We start from the raw sequence: 16,519 nt of genomic DNA on the forward strand, positions 1-16,519 counted from the left end.
TCTTTTCATAGTTCTGCAACTTTTCCCAATGACGGATTTATGGGGAAGGGGGGTATCACACGGGTCATGACTCCGTAACTATATGACCAGTTGTGCCTTTAGCTGTGGAAATACAAGTGTCTTTTATATTGGATGAGGATTATTATTGAAAAATATATAAAATTGGACGAACCATTGCCTCACAATATTGCTTCAAACTCGGGTGCTTATACTTATGACGTGGAAAGTCAATGAAGATGACAAATATGCATCGAAAAGTTGGAAAAATGTTAAAAACCTATTGACCAAACCTCAAAATAAACCAAAAGCATTACTAATAACTAGAGATACGTGTAAATAGCACTTTCATTTTAATTTTATAGCACTTTCAATTACAGTTTATAGCATTTTGTAGCGTCTTTCTTTTCTTTTTTCATTATGCATTATTGGTAGATGACGACAAAGTGCGGTGAAACACAGTTATTTGAAAAAAGACGGAATAGTTTTAATAATCATGTAGTGGAAAAAAAATTAATTAAGGGATAAGATACATACTAAACTAACTCACCCCGACCAACTTCATACCACCTGATAATCAATGAATGGTTTCGCAACACCATTTACAAATCAAGAGCGGTTGTACTGATTTTAATAATTTTTGACTTATTATCATAAAATAAATAAAAAATGTACACTCAACAAAACTACAAAATAAGTATTACAATGGCTTGTTAGAAAGACATTTTATTTATTCTATATACGTTGGGAGACTTAACTTGCCCGTTCTTGGGACAAGCTTACGCAACGCTAGATCGATGCTTGACTGACGCTAAAAAATCTGCGTAATATTACGTCCTGCTAATCCTTCTGAGGACTGCCATGGACGTAATATTACGTCTATCTATTTCTTTGACTTTGTTTGCGTGAAGGTGTTATATTTCGCCCGAGGTACTATTCCAGTTTACTGCTTAATGGTTCTGTTATTTCAAAAAAACAACTGCTCGATGGAAAAAGAGTTCTTTTAATGTCTTGAGGACAAAAAGTCCTCTGCAGTTATTGGCACCCTTATCTCAGCCTACTTTGTGAGAAAATTCTTTGGAGGAAAGAACCGTTCGTTGAGGGTGCAGTGACCCTTTTTGTCGTCCGGGATTTTGAATGATTTGTTTGGAACAATGCTTTTGTATGATTTCCTTGGTTTAAAGTAGTTCAATTTGAGCGTAATAAAAAAATATTATGCATTTTATGTCGGTACATCATTTGTTGCAATTTTTTTTTCCCAAAACAGCAGGTTTTCATTATTAAAAAATTTATTTAAAAGTCAGCAATGAATGTTATTCAACCCATTCAATAAGAGGAAAAATGTCCGTTTTTATTGAAATACACATCCATATAAACATATTTTTGATGCTTATGTTTAAAAAAAATTGCGAATTCAGTAAAAATGGCTGGATTTTTCAGTAGAGCTTTAAAACTAGCGGCCGCCACTCAAAGAGTTAAGAAGAGCATTAATATGTTATGACTTGTGGCGCGCTATAGTTTTAACTCGGTTAGGAAAATTGCACCGCGTAAATGTACCCCATGTGTAAACGTACCCCTGTCTACCCTACACATTCAGATCTATTCCATTGAACCAAACACCTTCTGATGTATAAGGCAAAACACAAAATGCCATTATCCTTAGATATAGATCGGTAACGATCTTTGGTAGCGTTTTAATAACCGTAGTTAAGCTCATCGTTTGAAAAAAACCATTCTCAGGAAGAAAGGTAAAGAGAGGGAAACGATTCTATATTCCAAAATTGGTGAACACGCCGATTTTGCGCTTTTTAGGTGGAAGCGTGCGAAAATGGGCTGGCGGGGTCGGTGGTGTAGCTTGTATGGTCTAGTTTTAGTCCCAGTCAATAATAAGCAGTAAGTGCCGGCAGAGCATTTCAACAGCACTCGTCACTAAATTTACGAATTTTACCATCAAAAAGGCAAACTTGCTGATTAAACATCATAAAAGTCCAGTCATCGTGCCTATGTCACATTTATTCACGTACATGGCATCAATATCATATTTATCACATTAGCGATTTTTACGTATCACTGCAAACAACTTATTGGTCAAGAAGCATACTCGTTATTTCAGGCAGAGGTTACCCATTTCCTGTCGTTTCTTATCGATCTCTAAGCTCTCATGTTACCACTAATTCTTTTTTATTTTCTCAATATGTGAAAAGGAATGAGGAATTTTCTGCATCATCATTAGGATTCATCTACGTTGGTAATCACATATTAATTGGCAAAGTCAATGGTTTTTCATTACAAAAGTAAGCACAATCTTTTACCATAATCAACGTATTTTAATGTGCATCATCATAATGAGATTTTTTTTCATTTTTATATTTCGTACAGATAATTTTCTATCACTATTTTGTTATGAGTCTCCAACTTAATTCAGCATACAAGCTGGCAGTGGTTACATTGACGTGGAAAGGTTCCAGAGCTTGAAAACTTAGGAAATATTTAAAAAATCCAAATGGAAGACAGTAAGTAAATGATCTAGAAAACATTTAGATGTTAAAGTTGTTTACTGTCAAATAAGTAGGTAATGCATCAGTAATATTTTAAAAATACCAAACGAATTCATAAGTATTAACAATTGTGATATTAAGCAATGATCTTCATAAACTCTGGCGAAACAAGACGTTATTCAGGAGTTTAAAAGGTCCATTTTGTGAGATTTTGAGGCCTATCACCCTTCCTACTAGAGCAAATTTCCTTTACAATCGTTTAGCCACTCTAATTGTGAAAATATTACTAAAATCGGTTCATTTCTTCTACCATTAAAATGGTAAATTTTGGAGTTCAGGTCAACAGAGGTCCTAACATGACATTTGGTCCTACAAATCCATACAAATGTATTTTAGGCATCAATTTACGGGAAGAATTCTCTTTCACATTCATTTATAGCGATTAATTTACCCACTGGAGGGGCTCCAAGGCCCCCCCCAAAGCTTTTATTAATTAGCTTACCGAGATGTAACCTTTATGTGTTCCGGATGCGTAATGCGTCTTTCCAGCAAAAAAATTTAGAACGTGTCAGCTTTATTTGAGTGATGGAGTCAAAGACGGATACCACTTATTTATCTCCAATAGTCAGCAAAACATGGTCCGAACTGGAGGAAAAATATCAATAAAGTTCGAAGCTCATGCCCTAGTGGCATAGGATCTTATCAAGGATGGGTTAAGTATGGGACTAATATATAATATGGGACCATAAATGGGACCCCCTCTTAAAAATACGAGGGGAGTAGTAGCCAATCATGAGACGCCGAACCGCCCTCACCCATAGAATTCTGTACATATTGTGAAAGGTTTGGAAAGAAAAATGGAGGACCTGACCCGGTGCGAAACCCGAGAAAACTTCTCATAAATGTTGTTTGGAAAATCAATTATGGGTACAGAACTCAAATTTTACGTGCCTACACATATTGATTTTCACTAAAAATTCCCTCTTATTCCTTCAGTTGCGGCTACGCGCATGATAAAGTGGTCTTGGCTCCCATGACATGGTTTAATTTAGGTACGCACAAAGTTTCACACAGGTGGCCACATAGTTTACTTCGGGCACCCAATGGGAAAGATACACCCTGGTGCCAATTTGATACATGTTGAGTTGAACTTAAGGTCGGTTCCTCGTGAGAATGCTTAAGTGTAGCAATCAAAACCACATTCGGGATGGAAATCTATATGCTCTCTCTTATAACCTGGTTATAGTTGTAAATAACGTATTTCCTTAATTATCTCCATCACCGTCTTTTATTTCCGATCGGTGAGAGCTCATACCACGTGCTGGCATGTAAATGTGATACGATCCTTGTTTTTCGATTACTGCGAAGACGCAGCGTATTGAATGCTAAAGTTGTCGTATAATCACCCCCCTGCCAAACACTCTTGAGGTGCTGCAGGAACAAGTGACTTTGAACGCAGTCACGCGCACGGGTGCAAAGTTAAATACACCAATCCTGAAAAAACCTATCCTGAAGTTCGCTCTGAGAAAATGGCTTGGTGGTGTAACTGGCTAACACACCTGACCGACAACATCGTAGCCCATCGTCGCCTGAGTAACATCGTCTTGCAAACGGTGATAAACAATCATCAAAATTAAGTAAATGACCAATGGAGAGAAAGAACTGCTGGCTACATTATATAACATTATATATCGCACAAATGTGGACTCACATTATATATCGCACCGAAGGCGCGTTAACGCCGTACCAGTAAACCATGTTTACCACACACAGCCAGATTGCATTACAATTGCTGCGTTCCAAGTATGAAAAGGCGAGCATTCTGCCCCACATTTGTCAGTTTTTGTTCCGTCGTAGATAACTATCTGATCCGTTCTCGGTGATAACTAACGCCATCTATTACTGTGTATCCGAACAAGGTCGTTAGGCCCACGGATAACACGCGTCGTTAATAATACATATGAGTAATGCACATGAATTTAATCGAATGATAATTAATCGGGTAAAACGACCTTATCAAAAGGAATAGAGTTTTTATCTTCAATCGCTTCGCGCAGCGTGATTGGTTGAATATTTCACCTTCCCTTCCAGGACCAACCTCCTCCTATTGCCAAGAATAAATGAAGGGGTGAAGGCTAGAAGTCCATCAGTGTGTGGTCCAAGACGTCGCTGGAGTAACTGATGTACTGATACTAATAATTCTCGGAGTTATGGCAAAATGCACTAAGGCTCATTAGGGTTCATTCAGGGTCATTTTCCTGTTTTCTGTATCTTTGAATCTATCCGTTTTTAGCAATGGTAGCCAGCAGTTCTTTCTCTCCATTGGTCATTTACTTAATTTTGATGATTGTTTATCACCGTTTGCAAGACGATGTTACTCAGGCGACGATGGGCTACGATGTTGTCGGTCAGGTGTGTTAGCCAGTTACACCACCAAGCCATTTTCTCAGAGCGAACTTCAGGATAGGTTTTTTCAGGATTGGTGTATTTAACTTTGCACCCGTGCGCGTGACTGCGTTCAAAGTCACTTGTTCCTGCAGCACCTCAAGAGTGTTTGGCAGGGGGGTGATTATACGACAACTTTAGCATTCAATACGCTGCATCTTCGCAGTAATCGAAAAACAAGGATCGTATCACATTTACATGCCAGCACGTGGTATGAGCTCTCACCGATCGGAAATAAAAGACGGTGATGGAGATAATTAAGGAAATACGTTATTTACAACTATAACCAGGTTATAAGAGAGAGCATATAGATTTCCATCCCGAATGTGGTTTTGATTGCTACACTTAAGCATTCTCACGAGGAACCGACCTTAAGTTCAACTCAACATGTATCAAATTGGCACCAGGGTGTATCTTTCCCATTGGGTGCCCGAAGTAAACTATGTGGCCACCTGTGTGAAACTTTGTGCGTACCTAAATTAAACCATGTCATGGGAGCCAAGACCACTTTATCATGCGCGTAGCCGCAACTGAAGGAATAAGAGGGAATTTTTAGTGAAAATCAATATGTGTAGGCACGTAAAATTTGAGTTCTGTACCCATAATTGATTTTCCAAACAACATTTATGAGAAGTTTTCTCGGGTTTCGCACCGGGTCAGGTCCTCCATTTTTCTTTCCAAACCTTTCACAATATGTACAGAATTCTATGGGTGAGGGCGGTTCGGCGTCTCATGATTGGCTACTACTCCCCTCGTATTTTTAAGAGGGGGTCCCATTTATGGTCCCATATTATATATTAGTCCCATACTTAACCCATCCTTGATAAGATCCTATGCCACTAGGGCATGAGCTTCGAACTTTATTGATATTTTTCCTCCAGTTCGGACCATGTTTTGCTGACTATTGGAGATAAATAAGTGGTATCCGTCTTTGACTCCATCACTCAAATAAAGCTGACACGTTCTAAATTTTTTTGCTGGAAAGACGCATTACGCATCCGGAACACATAAAGGTTACATCTCGGTAAGCTAATTAATAAAAGCTTTGGGGGGGGCCTTGGAGCCCCTCCAGTGGGTAAATTAATCGCTATAAATGAATGTGAAAGAGAATTCTTCCCGTAAATTGATGCCTAAAATACATTTGTATGGATTTGTAGGACCAAATGTCATGTTAGGACCTCTGTTGACCTGAACTCCAAAATTTACCATTTTAATGGTAGAAGAAATGAACCGATTTTAGTAATATTTTCACAATTAGAGTGGCTAAACGATTGTAAAGGAAATTTGCTCTAGTAGGAAGGGTGATAGGCCTCAAAATCTCACAAAATGGACCTTTTAAACTCCTGAATATCGTCTTGTTTCGCCAGAGTTTATGAAGATCATTGCTTAATATCACAATTGTTAATACTTATGAATTCGTTTGGTATTTTTAAAATATTACTGATGCATTACCTACTTATTTGACAGTAAACAACTTTAACATCTAAATGTTTTCTAGATCATTTACTTACTGTCTTCCATTTGGATTTTTTAAATATTTCCTAAGTTTTCAAGCTCTGGAACCTTTCCACGTCAATGTAACCACTGCCAGCTTGTATGCTGAATTAAGTTGGAGACTCATAACAAAATAGTGATAGAAAATTATCTGTACGAAATATAAAAATGAAAAAAAATCTCATTATGATGATGCACATTAAAATACGTTGATTATGGTAAAAGATTGTGCTTACTTTTGTAATGAAAAACCATTGACTTTGCCAATTAATATGTGATTACCAACGTAGATGAATCCTAATGATGATGCAGAAAATTCCTCATTCCTTTTCACATATTGAGAAAATAAAAAAGAATTAGTGGTAACATGAGAGCTTAGAGATCGATAAGAAACGACAGGAAATGGGTAACCTCTGCCTGAAATAACGAGTATGCTTCTTGACCAATAAGTTGTTTGCAGTGATACGTAAAAATCGCTAATGTGATAAATATGATATTGATGCCATGTACGTGAATAAATGTGACATAGGCACGATGACTGGACTTTTATGATGTTTAATCAGCAAGTTTGCCTTTTTGATGGTAAAATTCGTAAATTTAGTGACGAGTGCTGTTGAAATGCTCTGCCGGCACTTACTGCTTATTATTGACTGGGACTAAAACTAGACCATACAAGCTACACCACCGACCCCGCCAGCCCATTTTCGCACGCTTCCACCTAAAAAGCGCAAAATCGGCGTGTTCACCAATTTTGGAATATAGAATCGTTTCCCTCTCTTTACCTTTCTTCCTGAGAATGGTTTTTTTCAAACGATGAGCTTAACTACGGTTATTAAAACGCTACCAAAGATCGTTACCGATCTATATCTAAGGATAATGGCATTTTGTGTTTTGCCTTATACATCAGAAGGTGTTTGGTTCAATGGAATAGATCTGAATGTGTAGGGTAGACAGGGGTACGTTTACACATGGGGTACATTTACGCGGTGCAATTTTCCTAACCGAGTTAAAACTATAGCGCGCCACAAGTCATAACATATTAATGCTCTTCTTAACTCTTTGAGTGGCGGCCGCTAGTTTTAAAGCTCTACTGAAAAATCCAGCCATTTTTACTGAATTCGCAATTTTTTTTAAACATAAGCATCAAAAATATGTTTATATGGATGTGTATTTCAATAAAAACGGACATTTTTCCTCTTATTGAATGGGTTGAATAACATTCATTGCTGACTTTTAAATAAATTTTTTAATAATGAAAACCTGCTGTTTTGGGAAAAAAAAATTGCAACAAATGATGTACCGACATAAAATGCATAATATTTTTTTATTACGCTCAAATTGAACTACTTTAAACCAAGGAAATCATACAAAAGCATTGTTCCAAACAAATCATTCAAAATCCCGGACGACAAAAAGGGTCACTGCACCCTCAACGAACGGTTCTTTCCTCCAAAGAATTTTCTCACAAAGTAGGCTGAGATAAGGGTGCCAATAACTGCAGAGGACTTTTTGTCCTCAAGACATTAAAAGAACTCTTTTTCCATCGAGCAGTTGTTTTTTTGAAATAACAGAACCATTAAGCAGTAAACTGGAATAGTACCTCGGGCGAAATATAACACCTTCACGCAAACAAAGTCAAAGAAATAGATAGACGTAATATTACGTCCATGGCAGTCCTCAGAAGGATTAGCAGGACGTAATATTACGCAGATTTTTTAGCGTCAGTCAAGCATCGATCTAGCGTTGCGTAAGCTTGTCCCAAGAACGGGCAAGTTAAGTCTCCCAACGTATATAGAATAAATAAAATGTCTTTCTAACAAGCCATTGTAATACTTATTTTGTAGTTTTGTTGAGTGTACATTTTTTATTTATTTTATGATAATAAGTCAAAAATTATTAAAATCAGTACAACCGCTCTTGATTTGTAAATGGTGTTGCGAAACCATTCATTGATTATCAGGTGGTATGAAGTTGGTCGGGGTGAGTTAGTTTAGTATGTATCTTATCCCTTAATTAATTTTTTTTCCACTACATGATTATTAAAACTATTCCGTCTTTTTTCAAATAACTGTGTTTCACCGCACTTTGTCGTCATCTACCAATAATGCATAATGAAAAAAGAAAAGAAAGACGCTACAAAATGCTATAAACTGTAATTGAAAGTGCTATAAAATTAAAATGAAAGTGCTATTTACACGTATCTCTAGTTATTAGTAATGCTTTTGGTTTATTTTGAGGTTTGGTCAATAGGTTTTTAACATTTTTCCAACTTTTCGATGCATATTTGTCATCTTCATTGACTTTCCACGTCATAAGTATAAGCACCCGAGTTTGAAGCAATATTGTGAGGCAATGGTTCGTCCAATTTTATATATTTTTCAATAATAATCCTCATCCAATATAAAAGACACTTGTATTTCCACAGCTAAAGGCACAACTGGTCATATAGTTACGGAGTCATGACCCGTGTGATACCCCCCTTCCCCATAAATCCGTCATTGGGAAAAGTTGCAGAACTATGAAAAGAAAAGGAAATAGAAAAAAATGTCAACTAGAATACCTAAAATAAAAAAATTAATGTGTTTTACCGTTTCCATGTGATGTTTCGCGGAAATGGGTGGAATAACATGTTATTTACGAGTGTTGTAAACGTTGAGATTCAATTTCACGTTGATTATGAGTGAAATATACGGAATTTTACGGGTTAAGAGGAAGATCACTATAATGTATTCCTATAATAATCAATGAAATAATTAATGAGATCTGCTTCTTTAACAAAAAATAATACAGATAATGGAAGAAAGAATCGGAGTTATTAAATCTCATTGTTCATTATGATGTTAATTTATTCTCTTCCTTCTGTTTTGGAAGGTTGGAAATCACCCCCCACTGCCACGACCCTCTTACATGACCACCACCTCATACCATCACCACCACTGCAAGCTCCTCCTACTCATTTGAAAGGGTTTATTTTATTTTTCGTTATGAAATATATGGTAATGTATCTAATTTATCAAGCATCTGATATTTTGTCTATCCATTTATTCTGGCAGCGATTACTAAGGAGAAGATTCCAAGATGTACTGGAGGTGTTCACCTTCCTCAAGAAGTATGAGTTGAAGGAGGGGGTGAAGTATGGGATGGAGAGGATCAGTACCCGATACAGGGAGGGGTTGTTGACCCCAATTACTTATGATGGGGGAGAGAGAAAAAATGGACTATCCTCGGATGTTCATGATGACTGAAGGGGGAGTATGTTATAACAATTTAAACGGGGATGAAAAGTTTTATGCATGTAAATTAATACAAAACATTACAAATAGAATAAAAAAATGTATTATATCTTTTATTTATTTATTTATTCAGATCAATGACCATGAATTATGTTAGAAATTGCATTAGGAGGATGGAGATGATCTTTCGATTTTTAAAAACAATAAAAATTCAACAGTAATTTGGAATATTAGAATATAGTATTAATGTTAGAGAACATAATTGTAACACAAAGTATGGTTTCGCTTATTAGCTTTAAGGATGAACATTTTCTGTAATAGACGTCAAAACGACATATCGTCAAATACCTTTGCACCCTGGCAATGGACTCGCAAGGGTCTGAGAAAATTTAATTCTTTCATCCGAGAGGTAATAAAATGCTAACAACCATGCCGTTTAAAGCATACATTTATATATTGAAATGTGGAAGGTATTTAAGTTAGATGATGCTGTGACATCATGCGCTAGATTCGGCATTCACTTTTAGAGACATACGGGTTGAATTCATAAATAATAGTTAATGATTCGTGTATAACGTTGCAGGAGGAACATTTTTTTAATAACTGACAAAACGCTTACTCTGAAAATAAGATACCCTTGTACCCTTACCATGGACCATGAATGAGTATAAGGATATTTGATGGTTGTATTCGAAGGATAATAAAATGCTTACAGCTATGCCGTTTAAAGCAAAAATGTATCTATTCAAATGTGGAAGATATTTGAGGTAGATGATGCTGTGACGTCATGTGCCAGGATCGGTAAATCCGTAATCACCTCAAACGTCTTTCTCTGGTGCCAGAATACTCAGAAGTAAACTGAATTAAAGAGCACCGAAAGCACAAAATCTGTGTTTCGATGAGGGATGTAGACGATGTATGTGTCCGGAAGTCGCTGCTTCTCCACCAGGAGATTGGTGTACTCCGGGCGAGATTTGGGTTCTCTCTATAGTGCGACGCTCATATTTATCAATCGTGTAATGATGCTCGTTTCTGATGTAGATGCTTATATACTAATGAGGAGTAAGATAATAATGACAGAGAGAAGCTGTGGTTGGCAAGTGGGGTTGGGGTGAATACGAGACTTGGAAACAATGGGAATACTATCAGGTGAGTTGCCAAGTTGGGTGGAGGCCAATACGTGACTTGGGTCGATGTCGATGGTTGCATGGTCACTGCATTCTTTCGAATTTCCAGTGTGTTATATTTCAATTGGTAATAACTTTTCCGAGAAATTGTGCCAGCTCGATTGGAGAAAATTGTGCCAGCTCGATTGGATTTATTCTACTCTCTGGGTATAGATACATAAAAGGAACCACCACTAATTATATATTCACATTTGGCACTTTTTCCCACATGGCCAAAATTTTCTTGTGTATTCAAAAGTAAATCCAAAGGACACAATATTAATAATGATTAATTATATATTTTGAAGACAGAAAGTAAAAGAACAGACAAAATTACACAATAAACATTATTTTGATGGAATGGGCAGCAGTATTGCGGAGAAAGCATTGCACACAAAGAACAATCATAACTGTAGTAATATGAAAAAAGAAATGAATCCCTTATCCTTGTTTTTCAATTTTCCTTGTATTAGGAAAGCCTACACATGCATGATTTTCATTGAAGATTTAAAAAATGCTCTGGTATTAATAAAACTTGAACCACAATCTTCTACCGATCACAAATACATGACTCACCTGCTTGTAATACTCGGGAGGGGCTGTAGGGCTGTTTGTTTCTTTGAGATAACTATCCCAATCAAACTGTGTGTAGGTTTCATATTGAAATGATGCAGACGCTGCACCTATGAAAAAAGAGAGAAAAATAGGAGCTTTAGAAATCATAAAATATACCAAGTTACTAATTATTCATATGAAAGCTATTAGAGCATCCATCCTTGGTATTTTGGTAATTTAACACGTGGAAGGCGAGTGGTAAGCAATAAAAATTAGATTAAATGAATATGATTACACTTAAGCATATTAAAATGGCCTTAGAAACAAGCGAACAGTACTGAGTGTACGTGCACAACCATCATGGTTACCTTAATGCTCAATGCTGACAATCATGGATTAGGAAGATTATGCAAGTTCAAAAAATTCCACTTTTAGGAATGGCATTTCTAGTGTCATGTCAGCAATTTTCAATCAACTGTTTAATCAATGTAGCACTGTAATTTCATTCAGCAAAAATAAATAAGAGGTTTAGGAACAATGCTTCTTGGATTACAACATTTATGAGGCACTCTATCATTTTAAACGGAAAACGGTGACACTTGCATATCTAATAATAAACATTTTCGACCACAGAGCAAGAGACATCCATGGTCGTAATAAGCTGAACCTTTATATGTTCTGAATGAGGCCAAGTAATATAAAAACACGCTAATTTACCGCAATCTGACCCCTCAATTATTTATACATACCACGTTTCTGTTCCGGTGGCTGATTAACCGCCTCTTTTTTCTGGTACTTGTTGAGACAGAAATTAGTGCAGAAGTCTTTAATCTGACCCTGCTGCTCCAATCGAACAGGTGAGCCCCTTATAACATTATCACAAAGTATGCAAGCACCCTATAAAAAAATTTGAAGACGTGAGTCGTAAACATGCAAGAAAAATTTCGGGTCATGCGATTTTACCTTATATAAATCAAGGCTCACTACTAAAACAAGGCTCCCTACCTTGATATACGCTTTCCGGAACTCCGATAGGCAAGTTTCTGAACAAAACTCTTTTTTCCCGTGCTGAGTAGGTAATACATATTTTAAGGGTTGCTTGCTTTCCCCACACCAAGTACACGAAGTCTTATTTTTCGGCGGCCTTCCTGGGCCGGCAGATATCACACCGTTTCCTGAGATGAATTTTTTTCAGTTGAAAATAGTGAAACAATAAAACAAACATTATTATCAAACCAGTTGATGAAATACCTTTAGCTTTCCCAGTAGTGCCAGACATTTTTTGGCTTTTCCAGGCGGATGCGGCCAACTGACTCTGTTACGCTAGAGGGAAGAGAAATAAATACCATGCACTTATAATGTAACCCATAGTGTACCACAGAAAACAGCCTCTACAAAAGAACCCAAACTACCATCATAACATACAACGTGTGGAGGGGTGTGTTTCACACCGTAACACCACATTTGTTTACAATTATGCCCTGTAATGACACAGGAGCCAATGCACATAATGATGAGAGGGCTACCAGTATAAACGAAATCTGACAGATTATAGCAGTTATAAATTTTGTATCAATAGCAGTTGTCAAAGGAAAAACTGCGCGTCAGAAGAACAGAAGACGTCATTGTTTTCATGTGCCCCGGTCTGTAGCTTCACCAATATTTCCATGTATATAACAATATAGCTTACCAACTACATGCAATTCTCTTCTTGCTATTGCAAATTAAACACATTTAGTCCTCAGGCAACAGGGCGATTGTCACACAAACCGCGTCATTCGACAAAATGCGCTTTCAAGACAAGCACTCCTCAGACATCACAAACAACACCGCCATGATGTCACGATGTCGCTTCAGTCTCGCAGATACTCGTGAAACACGAGATCCAGGCATCCTGGCGATAATATGAAAAGCGCACGAATTATTTCTTTTACGAACGGACGATTTTTAATTAGATTTTAAGAAATATTATCCCGCAAAATATAAGACCATTAGAATTATTAAGGCTAGATTCATTCCAGAAGACGGAAAATGTTGGAGACTCTAAAAAGGGGTAAAATCCCCTTTTATTTGCGGCTAAAACGGATCTTTGAAATAAAAGGTCAGTCCCAAGCGATATTTTTTAATTTGCTAGGGGCAGATATCGTGCAGTTTTAGAGCTTCTACTTGGGGTTTCTATGATTGAATGAGAGTCTATTAATTAAAAATGGTCAGGATTATCTCTTTTGAGCCTAACCCGCGCTACAATAACTCACATCCCTGCTTCGCAAATGAAAAATAAATTCAGGGGAAGGACTCATATAGAGCTCAATGGAACATCATCATAGGGGGGAGAGGAAGATATGTTTATTGAGATGGAGGAGAGAAGGAAAAACTGCTATGAAAGGTAAAACATTGTAAGGCGATATCACTGAATTCGTTGCGATAATTAGATACTGGCCCGACCGTGTTACGTACCGTATTTCACACTTCGAAGAGTCTCCTCAATATTGACGTGCCTAATCACATCAACCTTCCTGCTGACTTGTTATTGAAGAAATAAATGTACACGAATGAGAGCGATTAAATATGGGACGTCAAATAATTAGTGATGCGGCTATTATTGACTGCGCCCCCTCCCTCTTACGTGGATCCGGTTGTCAGGCTTGAAAAGGTGCAGGCAGTTAGTACTCATCACACCTTATCCTTTTTTCCCTAAGATACCTCCAATCTACCGATGGATATTTTAGTTAAGGCCGCGCGGTTTGCACATCTGTTATTATGCAAATGTTGTGTGATATTTTGAGGGACACTTTGCGAGCTTTCACAATATGCATGGATTAAAAATTAATTCTCCTAACTATCTTTCTTCCAAGCTTACAGGGCTATCTGCTAATGTGGGGAAAGGGTGATTCAGGACCACGATGAAACTCCTCGTAAAGGAGCCTGTTTCCATTTCTGTCGCGATATTTGAACCTCTCCCGGACTTTGTGTAATATAATTTACACAATTTTTTAATATAATAATGTGTTTATAAAGTGGCATTAACAGTATCAAATATTTTATTTTAATATTAAAATAAAATATTTGATATATATAGCGCTAAATACCTCACATAAAATCTTATTTTATGTAATCAAGCTAGGGCAACATGACAATCGAGTAATTAATTATTCCGAGCCTAAACCAGAGGGAAGGAAGTACGATCAAGAGAGCCCAAATTTAAAAAAATGAAAAATTTAATCTAGAGTGATAAACGCGAAAAAGCGGTGAGAATAGAGCAGCATTTTTTATCCAAGTAAGATTTATTTTTATTCGAACTAAATATACCGAGGATAAAAAAAAGTAAATAGACCATGTTACTACCGCAGTAACGATAAATGCATTAACAGCTAACAAAACATTTTAGAAATATTCTGAAATGCTGTAATTTCATTAACAATAATATATCATTTATTGCTTTGAAAAGACAATGCATTTGACTAAACAAAAATGAAGTCGGGCAAGCTCTTCACCAATTGGTTAACTTTTGGTAAACGGTTGTCTTGGGTATCCAGCCCTTTCGACAATATACTCAATACTCAGAATTTTTAAAGACATTAAATAATTAAGGTTGGACGAAAATGTGCGATTCTAATTGTCTGAAAAAATCAATTTTTGTAATTATTAAACGAGAGCGTTGAGCGAGTATCAACAATACGATTGTGCAATCTCCCCGTTTTCAGTTGTTTCAGACAATTGCAATCGCACATTTTTGTCCGAGCTTAATCATTTAATGTCTTCAAAAATCAGAGTATGAAATAAAATGCCGTAAAGGCTGGATAGCCAAGAAAAACAGTTTTCATGGTAACTGCAAAGTGCATCCAAAAAAATGTTTGCGTTTTCACAGCTCGGTAACTGAGGAGTTGCGACCCCATTTTTATGGGAAAAGAATTTCCTAAAATTGTCTCCCCTACCACTTCCTGAAGTATTGCAGATTCATCCTGAAACACCCTGTTTAATTTTAAAACGAACGATCCGCGGGAGCATGCGAGTGGTAACAATATACGCGGTTCACCCAAAGCGAATTTTTGTCCCCTAGTTTCGTAAAGTGATGCTCACTTTTGAGCAATCTCTTTATGAAGAATGTTAAAACGTAGGACGCGGCGTAGGTTTGATCTTCCGCGTCAGCTTGTTTGTAGACAACAGTTTCGCTGGCTATCCTGCCAGCGTCTTCAGGTCGAAGGTTTACCGTGTATTCAATCGCATGGCGTCGTCGAACCGCTCCCTGAAGATTATGACCAGTGGCAGAACGCATGCTATTATACCAAAAACAGCATGTTGATATACCGAAAAATTACGTGGCAGAATTTCTTTCTCGAAGGCGTTACATTTAATTTAAATGCCTCTGGCATTTCTCGCTAGTGTCACTTCAAGTTGGTAGCTTTTAAGAGGATTAAGATCAGTTGGTTTTTCAACTGGCATTTCTTCTTACTTACGGAATCGAGGGTGCACAGTTATGGAATAAAAAAAAAGTTTGGAGAATTTTATCATCTATATAGGTCCCCTGACGCAAGCTAAACACTTCAATAACGAACGACGAATAACGCCATCAAGTTTTACACATGCCAACGAGCACAATTCGCATCCGAACGCATTTGATTTCAAAAAATTACAAATGTGATTTATTTTTTATATTTTGGACTTACACGAAGGATCGAGATTTAATAAAACTAAGAGATCTGCCGCGACATCGGTTTTTATTATCCTTTCCATTCTTAAGTAAGTCTTCGTCCCCAAGGCCATAACATATCCTCCTTCGTCTTATTCTTGGCCTACTTAATATATTTGTATGATATGCAACAGAAAATGACAGTCTGGCATTTGTTTAAAGATCAAGATTTACATTTAGTCTCGGTATCATGGTGAAATATGTTCGGAAAGCATTAAAAAACATTGCGAGGATCATCTCACTCAGGAGGATTACTCACTCGGTGATTTAGCCCGTTCGTTGGCTTGAATAGGCGAGTGTGGAGCTCACCGCAGTCTAAGCCGTAGACATGTGAAATTTAGTTTTGGGGGCATTTTCTTTTCCTGGACCACATTACACATTAAAAATTTACTAACGGGAGCGTCCGTAGGATTCACTCGTAGTAGCGTATTGAGTGAAGCG

The 16,519-nt window shown here is 37.1% G+C and overlaps 1 protein-coding gene across 2 annotated transcripts in view; it reads right to left on the minus strand.

The window, feature by feature from the left end:
• The window catches only part of LOC124168815 (polycomb protein Scm), a 44,979-nt gene extending 31,721 nt beyond the window's left edge, over nucleotides 1-13,258 (minus strand). For both annotated transcript variants that reach the window (XM_046547137.1, XM_046547136.1), the window contains exons 1-5: nucleotides 13,079-13,258; nucleotides 12,640-12,711; nucleotides 12,394-12,563; nucleotides 12,138-12,285; nucleotides 11,410-11,516 (exon numbers count right to left, since the gene is read on the minus strand). In XM_046547137.1, coding sequence (XP_046403093.1) covers nucleotides 11,410-11,516; nucleotides 12,138-12,285; nucleotides 12,394-12,563; nucleotides 12,640-12,667 — 453 coding nt within the window. In that variant the 5' untranslated portion in view covers nucleotides 12,668-12,711; nucleotides 13,079-13,258. The remainder of the gene's footprint in view (nucleotides 1-11,409; nucleotides 11,517-12,137; nucleotides 12,286-12,393; nucleotides 12,564-12,639; nucleotides 12,712-13,078) is intronic.
• Nucleotides 13,259-16,519: the final 3,261 nt, after the last annotated feature.

The sequence above is a fragment of the Ischnura elegans genome, chromosome 12 (genome assembly GCF_921293095.1).
Source record: "Ischnura elegans chromosome 12, ioIscEleg1.1, whole genome shotgun sequence".
Classification (NCBI taxonomy): domain Eukaryota; kingdom Metazoa; phylum Arthropoda; class Insecta; order Odonata; family Coenagrionidae; genus Ischnura; species Ischnura elegans.